This window comes from Chroicocephalus ridibundus, chromosome Z, assembly GCF_963924245.1.
Source record: "Chroicocephalus ridibundus chromosome Z, bChrRid1.1, whole genome shotgun sequence".
In the NCBI taxonomy this organism is placed as follows: Eukaryota; Metazoa; Chordata; class Aves; order Charadriiformes; family Laridae; genus Chroicocephalus; species Chroicocephalus ridibundus.
The window spans coordinates 57967810-57989562 of NC_086316.1; the positions used below are offsets into that span (position 1 = coordinate 57967810).

Genomic DNA, 21753 nt, shown 5'->3' on the forward strand with positions numbered 1-21753 from the left:
AGGGACTGCTTAAACATGCATTTAATTTTAAGCACTTGAATACATTTTATGTCTACACTTGATTTAAAATAAGCTAATACAACCGTTTTGTCCTGAAGGAGTCAAAAGCAGTGGAAGGGGTCGAGGCAATATTTCAAATACTGTAAAACTGTGTATGGCCTCAAGAACTGTTCCTCATTCCTGATGTCATAGAATTAAAGCCCATTTATTTTCCAGCAAAACATTATTTTTTGAGACAGTTTTTGAGATTGCAAAGAACATGTTTCACTTTTTAGGCAAAAAAAAAGCAAAGAAAATTCAGCTCCAGCGGCACTCTGGAATCATATGATTGCCACAGATTTACTTTTTGCTTTCTCAGCTTTTTAATATCTCCAAATTTTGTTTTTCTAAATTAAAATGGGACACCCCTTCCCCTCAACTGGTAGTATGAAAGTAGATTAAAAATAATTGCAATTTGCCTCTATGTTTTTCTAAGGAAAAATCACTTCCCAGTCATCTTACCAGAACACTTCATCCTGGGAGAGTAGAGTTCCCAGGGATCCCTGCTGAATGAATGTAACTCGCTTACAAGTGCATGATAAATACAGTTTACACAGGTATGAATGCAGAATGAAAGTGCAGAAAGAATGAAAATAATTTGAAAAGTATTTTAAGATACTCTCTGATGTATTTAAAACTTCTGCTTTTTCAATTGTGTCAACTAACTGCTGTGAATCAAGGCTACAGAGGTGTTGGAGGAACTGAGAGTTAACCCAGTTGGGTTTGGCAGGAGCTAAAATAATTTTTAGACTTTAATCCTACATACACATTGTCTTAACATGTGCGAGCGGCTCCACTGAAGTTGAGGCATTTGTTCATGTGTGTAAAGCTTAGAGCCTACTTAAACATCGTTAAGGAGCAGGGCATAGAAGATAGGCAGTAATGTAATTTTAAGGAATCCATGAGACTTTCAACATGTACCATAGAATGAACTTATTTTCAAATAGGTTTTACAGTTGTTTTTCAGTCTTGAGAATCTCTTTTTTTTTTTTTTTTGTTTCTTCATTCAAGTGTCTTTTCACGATCTTTTCTAAGTGTTATTCTCAGGCTCAAAAAATGTCTGTGTCATTTTCATGTTATCCTAAAGAAGAGCATTAGGGTGAGGTCAGTGTGTCTGAGGAAACCTGGCTGATATTCTAAGTAATAATTTAACTTGTAACTAAAATATTTCAAGATACTCATTTAACCAGATAAAAAGACACTTGTGTAACATATGCTTTTTAATTTAATCAGGAAAAGTAATATGTTCCACGATGACTGAGGAGCATGGCTTTTCACAGTTGTTTGGTAACCGTTTTAATTATGACAGACTTAGTTTCATTAATTCATTTTAGTTTAATGTTTTACATCCAAAAGAACTAGAAAAAATATAGTGCTCTGCGTTTATGAATTTAGAATTGAAATTAGCAAGACCTTAGCAAAAACCAGATGTATCTGAGGCTAACTTCCCTAAATCAGTGAGGTACAAAATGCCAAAGTGTAGTGGTAGATTGACAATAAACTGGAGACAGATATTTCAGGTGCCCAAACCAAGAAGAACAGGCTGTATGTCTCTCCTGATGGAATGATGCAGTTAGATACTGCTGTCAGATAGAAGAATAGAATGTGTGGCTTCAACTCGGCATGGATGTCTTCCATCCTCTTGAGAAGAAACCTGCTTAGTTTGAAAAGGTGTTGAGTGATTTCAGGAATGATAAATAAAGAGTACTTCGATATAATTTACTGTCATGAATATTTGCAGTGAAATAGGAATTGTCAGCTTATGTTATCTCTACAGTCCTTTAGCAGGCAAACCTGTTGATCTTTGCAAGGCTTAAAGCTTGCCATGCTGAAATCAGCAGAAGTCTTTGACTTTTCCTCTATGGGCTTCAGAACAAATCCATGTTATGAAGAGGTTGCACACTCTGATTTTAGTTGAGGTGTGTGGCTGGTGGGAGTGTGCTGAAAGAGTTATTTTCCCATGTGTGAACTGTAGTGATTTTTTCCTACCTATTTTTTCTAGTGGAAATTGTGGATTCTGTGGATATCTACCTCAATCTCCTTCGAAGTATCTTTGACTTCAATGCGATCAGAAATTTGCTGACCGGACCCAACCAGATTAAAATAAGGATTGATGCCATGAATGGAGGTATGAACTTAAGTTGCTATCAGGAATAAATTTCAGGTACACTGCAATAGTTTCCCAGTAAAGATGGTACACTGCAATAGTTCCCCAATAAAGGTACAGCATATAAAAGTCAGACTTTTAAATAAGGTTAAGGGTAATAAGAAAGGATTTGAATATTATACTAGTAAAAAAGGCAATCTTAACAATGGGTTAGGTCCCTTGCTAACAAGCAAAGAGCTCTATCTTTCTTGATAAAGAAGTGAAAGCATATGTGTCCAATAAATGTTCTCTTTCTGCATTTGGAAGCATGCAGAATGAGGTAATCTTGCCATGAGAGGGTGATGAAGTATGTTGCAGTAACCAAGGAGGTTACAAGGCAGTCTCTACTAAGACTAAATTCTAAATGGTTTAAGATTAGTTAAGTCTGAATAAATTGCACCCAAGAGTCCTTAAAGAGTTGGCGGAGACCTTTGTCTCACTAATTTTAAATGTTAAAAAATTTCAGTGTACTGGGGGAAAGATGTAAGAAAATGACACAGAAGACAGCAAGGGGACCAGTTTTGTGCCAATATTAAAAATTTTAAGCTCTGTTACTTGGGGAAACATAGATCAGTATGAGATCTATTTTAGACTACATCATGAAAAAATAAATAAAGATTTCTACAGATAATGACATTCAACATTATCTTATGGAAAACAAATTCCATCAAACAAATCAGGTTTCATTCTTCAACGGGATTACAAAACCAGACTCATAAAGGGAGATGGATAGACTTACAAATCTTTTGTAAAGCATTTTATCTAGTACAGTGTAATAGTCATTGTTCAGAAGATCATAGTGGGCATACAGTCAGTGTGAACACCCAGTTCACAGGCTGGGGCAAAAGATCATAGTGGGCATACAGCCAAGTGTGAACACCGGGTTTGCCAGGCTGTGGCAAAAGAGGAGATGATGTCCTTGAACAATGCGGAGGGAGCAGTGAGGGAGGCACTGCCTCCTGGAGAATGTTACTCAACTAGTGTGTAGAGCTAGTTGAGTCCGGATCTACAACTAAGCGTTGAAAAATTTTACACGTGGTCAAAAAGATGCGTAGTCCGGCTCATGGTTAGAAAAACTGATGCGTCACAAAAAGTTTAAAGAACTGATTTTGTTTACTTTATTTACAAGGTGATAGAGAATTGCCTTTATGACTTTGTATCTTGGTGGAGAAGTAGCCATACAATAATACATAGTACACATACAGTAAGTGTATACAAGAATATTTGTTTGTACAACAGACAAAGATGGGTTTTTTGACAAAAATTATTTCTCAGTCTTGTATTCCCAAAAATGCCAAAAAGAATCAACAATGAGAAGTTGAGGCCAGAGAAATTAAAATTGAAATGGGTAACGGTGAATAACCACTGGAGCAATCTACCAAAGACAGTTGGGATTTGTCCTTCTTTTGGTGGCATCAGATCAAAAGACTTTCTTGATGAGATGCATTAGCCAAAAGTAGTCACCAGCCACAATATTAGAACATTAGAGAGGACCACATGTGTACGTGGACAAACTGTCTTCTGAAGATTGTTTTAGCTCTGCAACTGTGGAATATGCTTTTAGACATCGGTAGTTTAACATTGGCATAGAAAAGAATAATTTGTCAGGAGTCTACTCTTGGTAAGAACTTTAATAATTGTTTACTGTATATTTTACAGAATTAGCATCTAAATTTTCTTGAACGGAAGTTTCTCACATAGTTTTATCTTGGGTTATAGTTGCTACAGGTAGCAAGATTTGGGAGTAAGGCAGGAGAAAGAGAGAGCGAGCAATCACTCATGAATTTTTTACTTCTGAGTGACGTGTTCACACCTGCCTCGGGGATGCAGAGAGCTCAGTCAGTTGTGAGTGTCTGTTCAGCCGCCCAGTGCACAAGTGTAGATTTCATACACAGCGAGCATTGCAGTGTCTCCATGGAAGGAAAAGATTTGATTGTGGGGTTGAACAATGTTCTGGACGGTTTGATACTGACTGCATTTCAAGGTGCATATGTATTCAGGATCCTTTTATTTCTGGACTGAAATGATAGAAAGTTGCTATTAATACTTAGAAAATATTCCTTACAGTTGTTTAAAATGAAAATTCATTGGTTAGAGGATAGAAGAGTACGTACTTTCATTCAGTGGTTAAAATAAGGATGGGAAGTTCCTGTCAGGACAGAAAGAAAAAGTCCAGATGTTAATCTGGAACGCAGGTGAAATAAGATGCTGCTCCAAAATGAACCTGTGTGATGTTTTGGGATACCCAACAGCTTTGCATATAATCCTTGTGATATATAATAGCATGAGCTGGGGTCTTAGTTGGCCATACCTTTAACAAAATAAAGAAGTTATTTTGAAGTTAGTTTTTGAGAAAGTTTTTATTTATTACCTACACGGTAGTAACCAAAATGTGATAAAATTCTTTGGTGGACAAACCAGTTATAATTTTAATATGAATTGGAATGTTGAGGTAAGTTTATTTGCCATTTGTATTCCCCTGTTGTTTACTTTCCTTGCTCTTATGTGTTAAACTGTTGTTTGCATTCCAGGACATATGGAACAGAATCTTATTTTTATTCCAGTGAGAAAAATACCCCCTATGTGTGTGATAATTTCTTTACTTAATAGTGGCTAAAGAAAACTTGTATCTTTCCTCATTCAGTGATTACCCTTTTCACTTCCACTAGTGAGAAACTGTTTTTTTAATGCTGAATTGCCAACTGGTTGTTTACTGAGGGACAATCACATACTTCTCTGTGAAATAATAGTTTGGGTTTTTTTGCTTGGACAGATGTATAGAATTGCTGAAAATATGTTTTGTATCAAGTCTCCATGGTGCTGTGAAAAATTTGAATGTCAAGCATACGCTTTTGTGATTGCACGGCAGATTTCTGTTTTTGCAGTTATGGGACCTTATGTGAGAAGAATCCTGTGTGATGAATTGGGAGCTCCTGCAAATTCTGCCATAAACTGTATTCCTCTGGAGGATTTTGGCGGACAGCCTCCTGATCCCAATTTAACATATGCAACTGCCTTACTGGAGGCTATGAGAGGCGGAGAGTATGGATTTGGAGCTGCTTTTGATGCTGACGGAGTAAGTATTTTGATCTGTCTGGAGGTTTCACCATAGTTGTTATTTTGTCTGGGGTCAGGTATGGGACACGTAAGTATAATTTATTTGCTTTTCAGTAAGCCCTCAAAGCATAAAGGATATTACTTTCAGGTACAGATGACAGCATTTGCAACGCATAAATCAGACACATATGTTGTAATTTGTCTCTGCAGATGACTGCAAATTGAGCAGGATTTGGATCCAGAATGAGAATTCTTTAAATATTAGGCTGGTTTTATCTTGTACTGGTGTAACACTTTTATTCCCTGGTTAGGAAGAGACAGCATATATAGATGAAATGGACTTGTCACAGTAAGTATTAACTAAGTTAAGTCGTTTTTGGTCAACATTGTAAATTGAGGAATTTTTTTAGCTAAATAAAGCACTGGATCATAATCTCTGTTTGTTTAAAATTTGTTTTTAATGCCATATTATCAGCATTATAAACAGCTTACAGAAACAGCTTTCTGCCCTGACAGGGTGGGAGAAAGATTAAAAGCTTCTGAGGAACAGAACAGAACAGTTTTCTGATGTCAGTAAACACAAAACACCCTCCTACTCCCTGCATAGTGTGTGTCATTGGCAAAAAGATTCTCCTACACAAGCATTCCCTGGCAGGAACAGACCTGCTGAAGTAGCATGTAGGAGGCTGACTGAAGCTACTACGAACTGATCTCAAACTTTGATTTGCAAGGCTGGAGGGAGGGTTGGTGTGACAGTGAGATTATATGCCTGCCAGGATGATGCCAATAAATTATTTTGCCTGAAGAGGGATGCGAGTAAACCCAAAGCCCGTTCTTCTTTTTCCCTATCTGTGGTGGATCTAATAAAAGAAATTACCAAAACATAGGATTTAAAATGCCTTTTTTAATTTCTTGTCTTCTCCAGGACCGCTACATGATCCTTGGACAAAATGGTTTCTTTGTTAACGCATCAGATTCATTGGCTATAATTGCTGCCAATCTGTCTTGCATTCCATACTTCTGTCAGATGGGAGTCCGAGGATTTGGTAGGAGCATGCCTACCAGCACAGCCCTTGACAAGTAAGATTAAACATTTATTTGTATCACCTTGGCCATTACACTACTTATTTCCTTGTTTTGTTCTCCTTAGCAGTTCCAAAATTGTGAAGTCGTTTGATAAGAGCTTCTAATTTTCACAATCTTTATGTGCTTCATTGTTTTAACTAGTGTCAACGATATTTGGATCTTACCTAGACCAATTTTACCAACCTTTACTTGGATGAAAATAGTTTAAGTCATCCTGGAAAAGAAATAAATAGGTTAAATCTCTTTAAGAGCACTAACGCTTGTCTGGTAATTCCTTTTCAAAATAACTTCACTCTTTTTCTTAGCATGGTTTACAGCCTAATCTAGCATCCCTTCTTAGGAAAGTCATGGAAGTTTAAAACAGATAAAGTATCAACTCAGTACTAAACCAGCATTAAAAAAAAACCAACAAAACCCCCCTCTTATTTTAAGCAGCTGAAATGTATCATCTATTATGACAGAAAATGTCCCAGAAGGGACTGCAAGAAGTTATGAACTCCATTCCCAGTTCCAAGGCAGGTTAAAAGAATACCTAAGCTATTTCTGACAAGTCCAGTCTGCTCTTAAAAGATTTGCTGAATGTGCATCCTGTGTTAGCAGCTGAATTTTGAACAAGCCTCAGCCAGGACTAAATGTTCTGTAAATATCAGCATAAAAGGATTAAGCTAAATGTTATTGCCTTATATATTCTGTGTGGAAAGAGCATTCCCTGAGACGACTGTGTTTCAGTGTTGATCTGATTGCATAGCTTTGCTAAAACAGGAATGATCTGCTGCCCCTATTAAATGTGTCTGATCAGGAAACAGTGATTTTAAAGTGAAATGTTCCTTGTATGAAAAGATTGATTGCTCTTTGAAAAGCAAGGATATTAGTGTGCTTCTCTATTCATGAAATTTCTAAAAGTTACTAAATTCGGAGCTAGAAGCTTCCTCTAATGATTGACAGAGTCTTTGGGGAAATACTCCTTACTTGTAGGTGGATGGTCTAGGTTAAGGAAATACTGTTAGATCAGAGTTTGCTGTATTTTGTTTATTCTGTTTAGAGATCCAAAAATCTCATTGTTTAAGTGAAAGTTGCTATTATATTGAAATACAAAAACAGAGGTTCATTTTGGATATCTGCATTCCTGTAAGACTTGAAGAAACAGTGACATTTAAATATGTTTGTCTGTCTTCTTTCTTAAAGTTCGGTAAATATGTCAGAAAGTGTGAACGTGCTGAAGTCCCCTTCAATAACACTGGGACTATTTGAATTATGTTTACTTGACCTTCTGGGGCACAGATCGTCTGATGGTGATTACTTCCTTATTTAGTTCTGTGGAGCTAAGTCTGATTATTAAATAAAACTGAGCAATTGATAATGATGCAAGGATGTAAATATTTTCCCAGCCATTCTTACAAATATTTATTATTACGAAGTTTGCTCTCTGTATGCTGTCTGCACTTGTTTTTTTTTTCCTTTCATTTTGTGGTTGTCTTTGTTTTCTGGAAGATGTAAATTTTACATGTTTTTAGATTTTACATGTTTTCAAAGTTGCTCAGTTTTGTTTTGTGACTCATTTACATGCATGACAATCCCAGATACCCAAATTTTAATTTTCTGTAAAAATGCCATAATCTTGCCCAGGTATTCTCATGCTTTGGTGGCCAAAATTCTGTAACCTGTGTAACTTCTGAGTGCCAGTGCTGAACTCACTCACTAAGGAGCCCCACTTAGGCCTGAAATCACATGCAGTAGTTCATCTTAAGCAAGTCAATTTTCCTGTATAACGGCTAGCTACATGCATTGGATCACAGAAAGGAGTATAATAAATGACTTCCTTAGAGGTTCACTGCACAAATTATTCAGCCATCGTGTCTTCCAGGATTCCCAGTGAAGCCCACTATAAGGAACTGCTGAACTTCCAGGAAAGACGGTTGTCTATAAGAGGAATTTTCCAGTAAAATAGTAGAATGTCATTGCCTGAAATACAATATATTGCTTGAAGGAGCGGATAACAGAGAGGTTGATTCTCAGTATAGGTTTCATGTTGAACTGAATTCCAATTTCATGTATCTATAAACGTAAGGGACAGTTCCACTAGTGTCAGCAAAATCTTACAGTGGGGCAGTGGGTGTAAAAGAATATGTGTAAGGCATTCATGATTCCATTCCCATGAACTAACTAGCCAACCTGCAAGGAAAAAAAAAAAAGAGCCTTTTGGAAGAACAAGAATATTCCCAGTACAATGAGGGAAAAAGAAAAAAGCAAGAATAAGAACTTCTGTGTGAAATTAACACACCAGTATAGGGCTTAGTATAAAAATTCTAAAACCTCAATCTGCTCTTCTGCAATAGGAAGGGAATTCCATTCTTTTCCAGAATGTGATGTCTGATACTAGTCAGCATGTTGTTTAGGGATCCTCTCAGTGTTTGTTGCAGCATGTCTCACCTGCAGTATAGTGAAATCAGTAAGGAAAATATTTTGTGCTCTGAGGAGAAAATTCAGAAAAGAATGGAAAACACAGCTTGCTTACGTCCTGCAGTAGGTTTCAGGTTACTGTTTACAAGTGTATGCTTTAAATCTATTGTCCTTTTTGTTTCTTGATCCCTTTTATTCCTTTCTGATGGACTAGTCTTATCTGCCCCAGGGACAATTGTCACAGAACCCCTTTGTATATCTGCCTATAAAGCTCATGCTTCAGGCTCATGCACTGGAAAGAAAGTGTTAAAAAGTTAATTTAAAAAGTGTACTAAAAATATTAATTCTTTCAGAAAAGAAGGAAGTAGTCACAGAGCAGCAGAGGCTGGAAAGGATGCTTGTACATCATCTAGTTCACCCTGGTTCAAAGCAGGGTGAACTATAGTGGGTTGCTAAGAGCCACGTCTGCTTGGGTTTTGCGTATATCCAAGGATGGAGACTCCACAGTCTTCCTGGGCAACCTGTGCCAGTATTTCACTCTCAGAGGAGAAAAGTATTTTCATAAGTAGAAACAAAATCTCCAGAATTTCAGTTCATGCCCATTGTGTCTTGTCCTGTCACTGGGCACCATTAGAAGAGTCTGTCTCTATCTTCCTTCCTTCCTCCACCCCCCAATGGGTATTTATGTACATTGGGAAGATTTCCTCCCTAAACCTCTCTTTGAGATTTAGCATCCCATCTCTCTCAGCCTCTCCTACTGCTCCAATCCCCTAGTCATTTTTGTGGCCCTTTGCTAGAACTGATCCAGTAGGTCCATATTTTTCTGGGGAGCCCAGAACTAGACTCAGGACGCCAGATTTTCTCATCAGTGATGAGTAGTGAGGAAGGATCAATTCCCTTTACCCATTAGCTATGCTTTTCTAATGCTACCCAGGATGTTGTTGGCCTTCTTTGACTTAAGAGCTTATTCCTGGTTTACAGTCAACTCATGGTCCGCCAGGACCTCACATCCTTTTCTGAAGAGCTGCTATCCAGCTGTTTGGTCCCCAGTATGTATTGGTGACAGGGATTATTCCTCCTCGTGTGTAGGGCTTGGCATCACCCTGTGTTGACTTCCATGAGGTTCCTGGTTGCCAATTTCTCCAGCCTGCTGAATGCCTCTAAATGGCAGCACAGCCATCTAGTATATCACTCCTTACAGTGTTGTATCATCTGTAAACTTGCTGAGGGTGTGTGCTGCCCTGTTGTCCAGGTCATTAATGAAGATGATAAACAATATTGGCCATAGTATCGACCTATGGGAGTCAATCCTGGTGACTGGCTTCCGGCTGGATTTTGTGCTGCTGATCACAACCGTTTAAGCCTTGTAATTCCGCCAGTTTTCAAAGCACCTCACTGTCAACTTACCTATTCTATGTTTCATCATTTTGTCTGTGAGGGTGTTACGGGAGAGAAACTTGAAAACCTTGTTAAAGTCGATATAGACAATACCCACTGCTCTCCCCTCATTCAGTGAGCCAGTCACCTTGTTGTAGAAGGCAATCCGGTTGGTCAGGCTTGGTTTCCTCTTTGTAACTCCATGCCTTTCTACTCATGGAGGACCTTCTTGTTGTCCATGACTTTGGAAATGATTTCCGGATTAGTTGCTTCGTCACCTTACCAGGGATTAAGGTGAGGCTGACTGGTTTGTAGTTCTTTAGATGTTTTCTATTGCTCTTCTTGAAGATAGGAATGGTATTTGCTTGCTTTCAGTCTGCAGAATGCTCCCTCAATTTCCAGAACCTTTTGAAGATAACCAAGAGTGGCCTTGCAAAGACTTTGGCGAGCTCTCTCAGCACCTGAGATCTCATGGACTTCTGTTTGTCTAGTTTAAGTGTTCCCCAATATGTTCCTTCTCTACTGAGGGTAAGTCTTCCTTGCTTGAGACTCTCACTGATCCCTCACCTCACTCTTGTCTGTAGAAGGCGGCTCTTGTGTTACATAGTGCTAGTTACAGTAGAAAGTATGAATTGTTAAGGTGAGTGAAACATGTGACAGTGAAAGCTTGTGGGTATTGGTTAAAATGGAATTAAATCCATTAAAAAAATCCTAAATAACTTCTGAATAGTGATTTTAATTAAATGAGTAAAAAGTTTTGAGTGAAATGTTACAGATTGTCATCTAATGTTAGCTGTAATCTATCCAGTTTGCATAACCTTCCAAAGCTGCTTTTTACTATTAACTATTTCTGACTAGTTATTAGTTAGAGTTACTGATTAGTTATTAATTATTTCTGATTAGTTCTGATTCTGGGGGTTCTAATTGACAAGCGGCTGAACATGAGCCAGCAGTGTGCCCAGGTGGCCAAGAGGGCCAATGGCATCCTGGCTTGTATTAGAAATAGTGTGACCAGCAGAAGGAGGGAGGTGATCGTCCCCCTGTACTCAGCACTGGTGAGGCCACACCTTGAGTATTGTGTCCAGTCCTGGGCACCTCAATATGAGAGAGAGATCGAGGTGCTGGAGCAAGTGCAGAGAATGGCAACGAAGCTGGTGAAGGGCCTGCAGAATAAATCTTATGAGGGGCGATTGGAGGAGCTGGGACTGTTTAGTTTGAGGAAGAGGAGGCCAAGGGGAGACCTCATCGCTCTCTACAGCTACTGGAAAGGCCATTGTAGAGAGGCTGGTGCCGGTCTCTTCTCACAGGTTATTAGCGATAGAACAAGAGGGAGTGGGTTCAAGCTGCAGCAGGGGAGGTTTAGGCTGGACATTAGGAAAAAATTCTTCACAGAAAGAGTGGTCAGACACTGGAATAGGCTGCCCAGGGAGGTGGTGGAGTCACCATCCCTGAACGTGTTTAAGAGTTGTTTAGATGTGGTGTTAAGGGATATGGTGTAAGGGAGAACTTTGTAGCGTGGGGTTGATGGTTGGACTCGATGATCCCAAGGGTCTTTTCCAACCTAAATGATTCTATGATTCTACGATTCTATGATTATACCAATGCTAAAGATTTTGTTTGAGGCTTCTAAAATGCACATCAAAACATGCATCCAAGTATTTATGGTGCGTTGACGTTGGCTGTCTGTCTGGCTGCCAGACACCCACCGAGCCACTCTGTCACTCCCCATCCTCAACAGAATAGGGGGAGAAAATAGGATGAAAGAGCTCCCGGGTTGAGATAAAGGCAGGGACATCACTTGCCAATTACAGTCATAGGCAAAAGACTTGACTTGTGAAAAATTAATTTAATTTATTGCTGATTAAAATAGATATGGATAGTGAGAAAAAGAAAACGGACAAATGAAACTAACACCTTATCCCCAGCCCTTTTTTCCCAGGTTCAACTTCACTCCTTAATTCTTCTTCTACTTCCTCTACCCTAAGTGGTGCAGGGGGATGAGGAATGGGGTTGGGGTTAGTCTGTAACAGCTCCTCTTTGCTACTCCTTCTTCCTCACACTGTTCCCCTGCTCCAGCGTGGGCTGTCGTCATGGGCTGCAGTCCTTCAGGAAAAAATCTGCTTTAGTGTGGGCTCTCCACTGGCTGCAGTTGCTGTCAGGAAGTATCCATCTGTTCCACTGTGGGTCCTGTACATGGGCTGCAGGGTAATCTCTGCTCCAGCACCTGAAGCAGCTCTTCCTCCCCCTCCTTTTTCTCTGACCTTGGTGTTTACAAGGCCATTTCTTCCTCAGTCCTCCCTGCTGGGCAGCTTTTTGATGTTTTTAAGTATGTTTTCCCAGAGGGGCCACCAGCATGTCTGCTGGGCTCAGCTGTACCCTGTGGTGGGTCTGTTGGAGCTGATTGGAACTGGCTGTGTCCAGTATGGGGCAGCCCCGGCCTCTCCTCAAAGACACGCCCCCTGCAGTCCCCCGCTGTCAACCCTGCCATGTACACCCAGTACAACATCTAAAACATGTCCCTTAAATATTTAAATATTTCTCTCATCTAGACTGTCATTCAGTCAAATCAGCATTTATTCCATTTGAGATAGATGCATAGCAGACCTTCTTATTTACAAAAATTAAGTGATAAGTTTTGTTCTTATTCATACCAGTCTACATCCATGGGTTTCTTAGACATGGCCCACTTATCTTGCTAGATTTAATCTTGAAGTATGATAGCTTGAGTTAGTCATGGTTTGGCCTTCAGTGCATGCACAGTACCATTCAATTCCATGGAAATGGTTGTCTAATAATACTTTGAAAAGTCTTTTTTGTTAGTCAGTTAGAAGAAATAAATAAAGAAAAAGGACATTCAGGGCCAACTGTTTTCTATGTCATAATAGTATGGGCAAGAACTTGAGAACAAGACTTGATTAACAAGGGAGGGAGAGTACGCTTAACAGACAGAGTACTTAAAAATATTTATGTTGTGATGTTGAGTTCTGATATTCCTTATTTACTGTATTTCTAACACTAGAAATTGAGAAACTGTGTTAAAAGGTGATTGAAAAGGAAATGGCAACATTTGTAATAGTAGATGAGTGTGATAGGAGAAATAGTGCCTAGGAAAAGAAAAGAAACTTGTATTCCACTTGATAGGTCTCAATATTCTTAGAAGTTAAGAAATACTAACTTCAGGCACATCTAGCTAGGATTTAATAATACTGTCACTACTCTATAAAAAATTGAAATGCTTAGGAATCTTTTCCCAATGGTGGTTAACAGAGTAGGGAAACAAAGATAATGATGGTGAAAAGGATCTTGTATATGAGCATGCCTTAATTATTTTTCATGAGAGAAAGATAGATTCTGCTAGGCATAGAATCATAGAATGGTTTGGGTTGGAAGTGACCTTAAAGATCACCTAGTTCCAACCTAGTTCCATGGGCGGGGAAACCTTCCACTAGACCTGCTCAAAGCCCCATCCAGCCTTGCCTTGAACACCTCCAGGGATGGGGCATCCACAACGTCTCTGGGCAACCTGTTCCAGTGCCTCACCACCCTCATAGTGAAAAATGTCTTCCTAATATCTAATCTAAATCTACCTTCTTCCCCTTTGAAGCCATTAGCCCTTGTCCTATCACCACATGCTCTTGTAAAAAGTCCCTCTCTGGCTTTCTTGTAGGCCTCCTTCAGATACCGAAGGGCTGCTATTAGGTCTCCCTGGAGTCCTCCCTTCTCCAGGCTGAACAACCACAACTCTCTCAGCCTGTCCTCATAGAAGAGGTGCTCTAACCCTCTGATCATCTTCCTGGCTCTCCTGCTTCATTGTATTTGATGTTGTGATCACAATGTCTCTGGAACAGCGCTTCTTTGGTCCTCAGAGCCCCACTGTTGTCTGAAAGGTGTAATTTGGTTTGTGTCTACAAAGTGAATCTTTTTATTGTAGTGTACCCAACTGTCTCTTTTGGGCTGCATCTGGACCTTGGTAATAAGAGTAACTGTCATGTGGGGGAATTGGATCATAGAATCATAGAATCATAGAATTGTTGAGGTTGGAAGGGACCTTTAAGATCATCGAGTCCAACCTTTAGCCTACCCTGACAAGAGCCACTTCTAAACCATGTCCCTAAGTGCCCCATCTACCCTTTTTTTAAACACCTCCAGGGATGGTGAATCCACCACCTCCCTGGGCAGCCTATTCCAATGTTTAATAACCCTTTCAGTGAAAAAATGTCTCCTAATATCTAATCTAAACCTCCCCTGACGTAACTTGAACCCGTTTCCCCTCGTCCTATCACTTGTCACCAGGGAGAAGAGGTCAGCCCCCATCTCTCTACAACCTCCTTTCAGGTAGTTGTAGAGGGTGATAAGGTCTCCCCTCAGCCTCCTCTTCTCCAGGCTAAACAACCTCAGCTCCCTCAGTCGTTCTTCATAAGGTCTGTCCTCCAGACCCCTCACCAGCTTTGTAGCCCTTCTCTGGACACGCTCCAACACCTCAATGTCCCTCTTGTAGCGAGGGGCCCAAAACTGAACGCAGTACTCGAGGTGGGGCCCCACCAGTGCCGAGTACAGGGGGATGATCACTTCCCTAGTCCGGCTCACCACACTATTCCTGATACAGGCTAGGATGCTGTTGGCCTTCTTGGCCACCTGGGCACACTGCTGGCTCGTATTCAGCCGGCTGTCAACCAACACTCCCAAGTCCTTTTCTGTCGAGCTGCTTTCAAGCCATTCTGCCCCAATCCTGTAGCGCTGCATGGGGTTGTTGTGACCCAAGTGCAGGACCCGGCATTTGGCCTTGTTGAACCTCATACCATTGGTCTCAGCCCATCGGTCCAGCCTGTCCAGATCCCTCTGCAGAGCCAACCTACCCTCAAGCAGATCAACACGCCCGCCCAGTTTAGTGTCATCTGTGAACTTACTGAGGGTGCATTCGATCCCTTCATCCAGATCATTGATAAAGATATTAAAGAGAACCGGCCCCAGCACCAAGCCCTGGGGGACACCACTTGTGACCGGACACCAACTGGATTTAACTCCCTTTACCACCACTCTCTGGGCATGGCCATCCACCCAGTTTTTTACCCAGCGAAGAGTACACCTGTCCAGGCCATGAGCAGCCAGTTTCTCCAGGAGAATGCTGTGGGAAACAGTGTCAAAAGCTTTGCAAAAATCCAAGTAGATAACATCCACAGCTTTTCCCTCATCCACTAAGTGGGTCACCTATCATAGAAGGATATTAGGTTTGATAGGCATGACCTGCCCTTCACAAACAATTCCTGTCCACTTGGCCACTGTCTTCTGAGGTCATGGGCCTCTCTCCTGAAGTCTATGCTGGAGAGCAAAGGCACCTCTTCTTATGGTGCCTCCATATTGTGTGGCCACAGTTTAACCTAAATCATTGTACTAGAACTTTTCCTTAGCTATAAAAAAAAAATCATTCTTAGTACTTGAAAGAAAGGATTTAGAAAATCTGATGCTTTGTTCACTTGTGTGCATTATGATGGTGTGTTGTTTAATAGTTTTTCACAGTGCATTATTAAACAGAAGGAAGCAATAATGCAGATGATTTAAATTTTGCTTAGAAATACAACATTAACAAATGGAGTGGTGGGTTACGAGAGAATTCACTCAAGATGTTTAGCATTTACATGTGTTTGCTTGAAGTGACTCCTGGAATACACTAGTATGCACTGTAGGGAGAGTGTAACACTTGACAGGAAACATCTGCTTTAATATGCTCCAACATCAACAGGATTGTGGCAGTACGTCCCCAGACTTCAATTCTTTGGCAATATGTACCCTTAGGTTGGTGTTCTTTTTCTTGTGGGGAAAGCAAAGGAATGTTCAACAAACTATTATTTTTCATATCCTTGTATTCTGATTTATCTGATGCCTGCATAATAGGAAAGGAAATTAAATATTGAGATGTTAGCTAATGGTCTATGATAGGAGAATCACAAGGCCAAATAAAGACTGTTTCTGTAGGAATTATGAAGCTGGATGGGTGTGGAAGATAGCAGTCAAGTTGGTACGGGAAAAGAGGGCTGTTTAGAGAATTCTCCTGTGTCTAGCATTATCTAATACCTTGTTTCTACATGTAGGTGCTCTGATTGTACTTACCCTTAGCAAAGCTAAGCACTTTACCAGGCAGCACCCTGTTACTTTACAGCTGGTAGCCCATCTTTTATTGCAGCTTTGACACATTGATGTTCTGTCTGCTGATTGTCCATTCACTCATTGGTCAGCTAGAGGAAGGTTTTAAGGGGGCCTGCAGTGACAGTGACTGTTCTGACTTGTTTGAAGAAATGTCTTCATGCAGTGAAGGGTAGAGGTGTGAGGAGCTGTCAACAGGCTGGCTTGGGTGCAGGAGAGAGGCCGACCATGGCAGCCAGAAACTCTTAAATTGACAGTGCTGTTTTAGAGTGGGGTCCATTTTGTCTGAAGCCCAACCAGAAGCTTTGCTCGTTTCTTTAAGACAGGAGCCCCAGACATTATGAGCAGCAATGAATGACACAAAGATAGGATGAAAAATATTAATTCAGCTAACTGTCTTCTTGCAACTATTTTGCCCAGCTACTTAGCGAAGTTTGCCCAGTTATGGCAAATGTTGAATTTCTGCTTACTCATTAGTATCAGATGAGTTCCTCTCTCTTACTGCTTAGAGAGGAGCAACATCGCTTCAGGTGTTTCCATCTCATTGTGAAAATTAGGAAACAAGGAATTGGCTGGTTGGTAGGAATTACCCAAGAAGAGGTCCTCTCTTCATTCTCAGCTTAGGTCAGTTTGCTTTTGTCTCTCACTCCTACCTGGAAGCACTAGAGGAGCAAATTATCTACGCTAACAAATAATGAACATTTCTCTTTGCCATTTAATAAAATGCAGTTATAATAGAAAGAAACCACAAGGGCATAACGAAGCTTGAATAGTGGGCTAGTGCATACTGTGCTATGTCAAATTCAAGCAATGCACAAAAATTGATACAGACTGATGGGAAGGTGAAGAAAGAAGGGCTGAGTGTTCCTCTGCAGATGGTACCGAAGGCCTGCTACCAGCAAGGACAGTGCTGTTGTGAGTTAATGGTCTAAACGCAGGTCTCAACAAGGGAATACAAACCCAAGAAGACCTGCATTCCTCTTGAAGCACTTGACCCTTCCTGTATGTTTTTGTTGAGTGGTATATCGTCCAATACAAGTGCTTCTGCTGCATCTTCCTGTAAAGCTTAGTCTTTCCTCTGTGAACACACTGAAAAAAGTTTCTGCATGAATTAGTAGGTGGGGCCTTTTGTCAGTGTTTAGCAAGCAGTAATGGTTAAAGAAACTCTGTCCATGGAGAACAGCACACCACATTCCACTTGTGCCTTTGTGATTTTTTCCCTTGTATTCTTAATTTACAAATACTGCATGGGTTCTTCTGTGCGTGTCTGTCTTTTCTTGTGAATCTGTACCTTATTGTTTCTTTTCATCCATCTGCTTTCTTCTGTATTGTTGATCATCTGTTTTAATGAAGAAATTTGTGCCAGAAGCGGGATAGGCTCTGTGTATTTCTTTCTCTACATGAATGTCCTTTACTGTTGAGTTGTAAAAGATTCTTCCAACATAAAGACATCTCCAAGATATAAATACATCTTTCTACAGGGTTGATACTGCATTCACTCTGACTGTGATTTGTTCAAGTTATGCTAGTCGTGACCTCGCTCTTTTTATCTTCCTTCAGTAGGATAAGTCAGTCTCACTTGCTCTTATCTGGAATAGGCTTGCTGTGAATTTTTTAGGACACCTCTGTCAAACTGAGTCCATGTCATGTACAAGCAGTTTTTAAATTAGGTGGAGCAGAAGAACAAGTTCTGTTCTGGAATGCTGCAGAAGGACAACTGCGTAAAACCTTCATGAATATAATTTAATGTGTTTGAAGCATAATACAAAGTTCTTGAGCTCTGTGATGGGAAATTTTTTCAGGATTTGTTATTTTTAAAATTACATCACAATATTAAAAATAGGCATTTGTGGCCTCTGTATACTTGTATATCTAGTAAAGAACGGTAGTTTTTCTCTAACAGCTTTCAAATACGTTATGCAGCTAAATGTTTTATTTACACAGTTATGACATGTTTAAAAAGCTTTTTGGAGGGAAAAAACCCAACTGTCATTACAAGGCATTGATGTCCTTTCATTAGCTGTGCCTCTTAGATTTATTTCTACAATGTGCTTGTAATCTAGCTGTTATGCTTTCATCTCTGTATGTTTTTTTAAGCAGTGGAGGTGACCGGTCATTGCAAATATTTTGAAGGATATCCTTAAGGAGATGTCTTCCTCTGCTTTGTATTTTCTTTGATGCTGGATTTGGTATGCTTTAGTACAGTGTAGTGTATTTCACTGTTGCAAGCCCATCGTATTCTTGGCTATCCAGTGTTTCATTATCCTAGCCTGCCCTGGTGAAAAAGTGCTGCCCACTGTGGTCATGGCAGGCCACATTTTGTATGTATGTGGGGTAAGTGTTTATTCTTAACACTTTTAACAGGACAGCAGCAGCCAGACTCTCAGATACTTTCTTAGTCAAAGATGAGAATGAACCTCTCTCAATGCGTTGCATACTTTTGAACTTTCCAGATGAGAATGAATAGATATGAATAGGTATGCATCTTAAGAATGACAGGCTGCAGAGCAGCCTTACACAACATACAACTCTTACTCTCCTTCATAGTTGGTTGCACTCTGGCCAGTGCCTGGAGTAGACAGGTAGAGCTGCTTACCCTAAAATGAGCAGGTTCATTGTTTGTGCCATCTGCAGCTTTCAGGACTGAGGGCAGAAAGGTGTATTGAAAGCTCTCTTCATTTAAAAGGAAGAGGTGAGTTGAAAACTATGCAGTGCTCCGTTTGCAGCTTAAGCTTTGGCTGTACATGAGGTCGGTTTGTCCACCAAAATTAGACAGAGCAAGATTTGGTGCTTGGAACATAAATATATCCTGTAAACTTGATTGACTCTTATTAAGAAATATGTTTATTTGCAGTTCTCACTAACAAGACATTTTTCTGGTCTTAATATGCCACATGTGAAAAACTACCTGAGAAAAATAAACTTTTTGCAAAACGTCCTGAGCAGGCCTTGCACTGTGCAATACACACATGTTGGGTAACAGAAGGTCCACAGTTTTCTTAGTGCTGCATCTGTTATATCTCAGAAAGTATGCAGCTGTGAATAAACAACAGGAATTCCTACAAATGTCCTGATAAAAAAGTCCAAAAGTGTTTTACATAAAACAATCTGAGGAAGTTTACAGCAAGCTGGTTACAGAAGACTTTGTGACTGCTAAAAGAACATTTAAAATAAAGGCTCCTTTTCTTTCAAGGGCTTATGCAGTCTTATTTTGGGCTTCGACCTAGAAATGCTCCCACGTGGATTAGCGTGTCTGAACATGTTTTGGCAGTGCTGAACAGCACAGCTGGTATCAGCCCAGGAGCAACCTCTCCCATCAAGGGATTTTTTGTACATGGGTGACCCTCATGGAGAAGTCTTCCTGCTGATTTCAAAGAAAACCTTTCCGGCACAGAATTTCAAACCAAAATGTATAAAATTCTAATTCTTACGTGTACAAAAGTATGATCGTCTGCTAAATTACTTTGTTTACAAATTGAGAAGACATGAGATTGTTCTTTACATTCTAGGTGTTTTGAAGAAGATCTCTGTAAGACTGTGATAGAGCCAGGGTACTTAGCATTATTTGAAGAAGTTTGAGAGTCCTATTAGAACAGATCTTACTTTATGTCATAGTCACGTGAATTGTCAAATTAATTTTGGAGGAGCAGAAACATTGTCTTCTGTTCCCTTTTGTGGGGAAACAAAAGAGACCTAAGATTTTTCCAGCCTCAACCATTCTGTGATTCTGTAGTAACAGTCTATTTCTATAGCATATTATGGTTTCTTCTTCCTTTTAAGTTTTCTCTATTTCTACGAATGCTATCATAAAGTTGTGAGACTGTTTCCTTCTTTCCCAGCCAAGTATCACAATCTCACAGAGTGCTTACGAATTCTCGCTCACCAAAATCCACAGAACAGTTTGCAAGAGAGACAAAGCAGAACTAGTGTAAGGAAGGAAATCCGAATCTAAATGCATCATTAGGGAGCTACTCGAATAAATCATGCCTAACCAGCCTGATTGCCTGAGTGATAAAACGATTGAATCTGTTGATGAGGTTAGGCGGCAGAAGTAATTTACTTCTATTTTAGTAATGCTTTTGACAATGTGCCCCACAATATTCTTGTATCCATCTCAGGACTTTATCATTGGGATGGGTGGACAAGTAGATATGCAAAAGTCTGGCTTGGTCGTCAGGCTGAAGGACCTGGTTAGGTTAATGAGCTGGTACTGCAAGGGTCTGTTCTGTGACCTGTCCTGTTTAACATCTTTATCAGTGGTCTGGAGGAGGGAATGCAGGGCACTCTAGCCAAGCTTGCAGGTGACACCAAATTGGGGGGGTACCTGTTGGTATGCTGGCAGGCAGAGCTGCCAGTCAGGGGAGTCTGGATAGCTGGGAGGGATGGATGGACAGGGACCTGGTGAAATTCAGCAAGGACAAATTTTAAGTCCTGCCCCTAAAAAGGCAGAGCCCTGCAGTGATGCAGGCTGGGGACAGAAGGGCTGAAGAGAAGCTCTGCAGAGACCACCCGAGGCCATGGTGGGCAGTGAGCTGGGCAAGGGCCAGCTGTGTGCTCTGGAATCAGAGAGGGCCAACGGCACCCTGGGCTGTATGAGTAAGAGCATGGCACAGAGAGCGAGGGAAGTGATTATTCTCCTTTGTGCAGCACTTATGAAACCACTTCCAGATACTGTGTCTGGTTTGGGGATCCCTAGTACAGGAAAGACATCAATAAACTGGAGTGAGTTCAGCATAAGATCACCAAGACAGATAGCGGCTGGTGCACAGACCATATGAGAAGAGGCTGGGGACTGGGCTTGTTTAGCCTGCAGAAGGATGGCTTTGGTGGGACCTAACAGCAGCCACCTGTAACTACAGAGAGGCTGTCAAGAAGGTAGAGCCAGGCACCTCACAGCTATGCATGGTGGGAGGACAAGAGGCAACGATAATAATTTGAAACAAGGAAGTTGTTCAGTGTGCAACTGGATAAAGCCATGAACAACCTGGTCTTACCTCATAGCTGACCCTGCTTTTGTCAGGGTGTTGGACTAGAGACCTCCCATGGTCACGTCCTATCTGAATTATTTTATAATGCTGTGGTGCTATGAAGAGACCTTTGCTGGAAAGTCCTCGTGCTACCAAGACTGTTCAGCTTGTCTGCACTCTTGTAGTCTTTTAGTTACCATGATTAACAGCAAGGTGATGTATAGAAAACCTTGATGTTGCCTTAAACTACTTACTTTTTTAGTTTCTTCTAAACCAAAGAATTATCCAACTGGAGAAACCTGCACTGTTTTTTTCCTGATCATTTTCTGAGCTATCCTGCTGATTCTGTGTGAGAGGATGTATGTAGTGTTATAGTACGTGCGAGGTGAAGAAGAGGCTGTGGAAGCTACCAGTAACTTCTAATAGGTACCTAAAGCTGTTTTTTCTCTATTATTCAGACAATTCACAGTACGGAAACCCCAATTTGAATCGCTGTCAATACAGAATTTTTTACCACATGTTGTGGTTATATTCACATCT

At 40.5% G+C, this 21753-nt stretch overlaps 1 protein-coding gene across 1 annotated transcript in view; it reads left to right on the forward strand.

Moving 5' to 3' along the window:
- PGM5 (phosphoglucomutase 5) overlaps nt 1–21753 on the forward strand; it is an 81666-nt gene that overhangs the window by 12881 nt on the left and 47032 nt on the right. The window contains exons 4-6 of the mRNA XM_063320435.1: nt 2042–2167; nt 5071–5261; nt 6168–6322. Coding sequence (XP_063176505.1) covers nt 2042–2167; nt 5071–5261; nt 6168–6322 — 472 coding nt within the window. The remainder of the gene's footprint in view (nt 1–2041; nt 2168–5070; nt 5262–6167; nt 6323–21753) is intronic.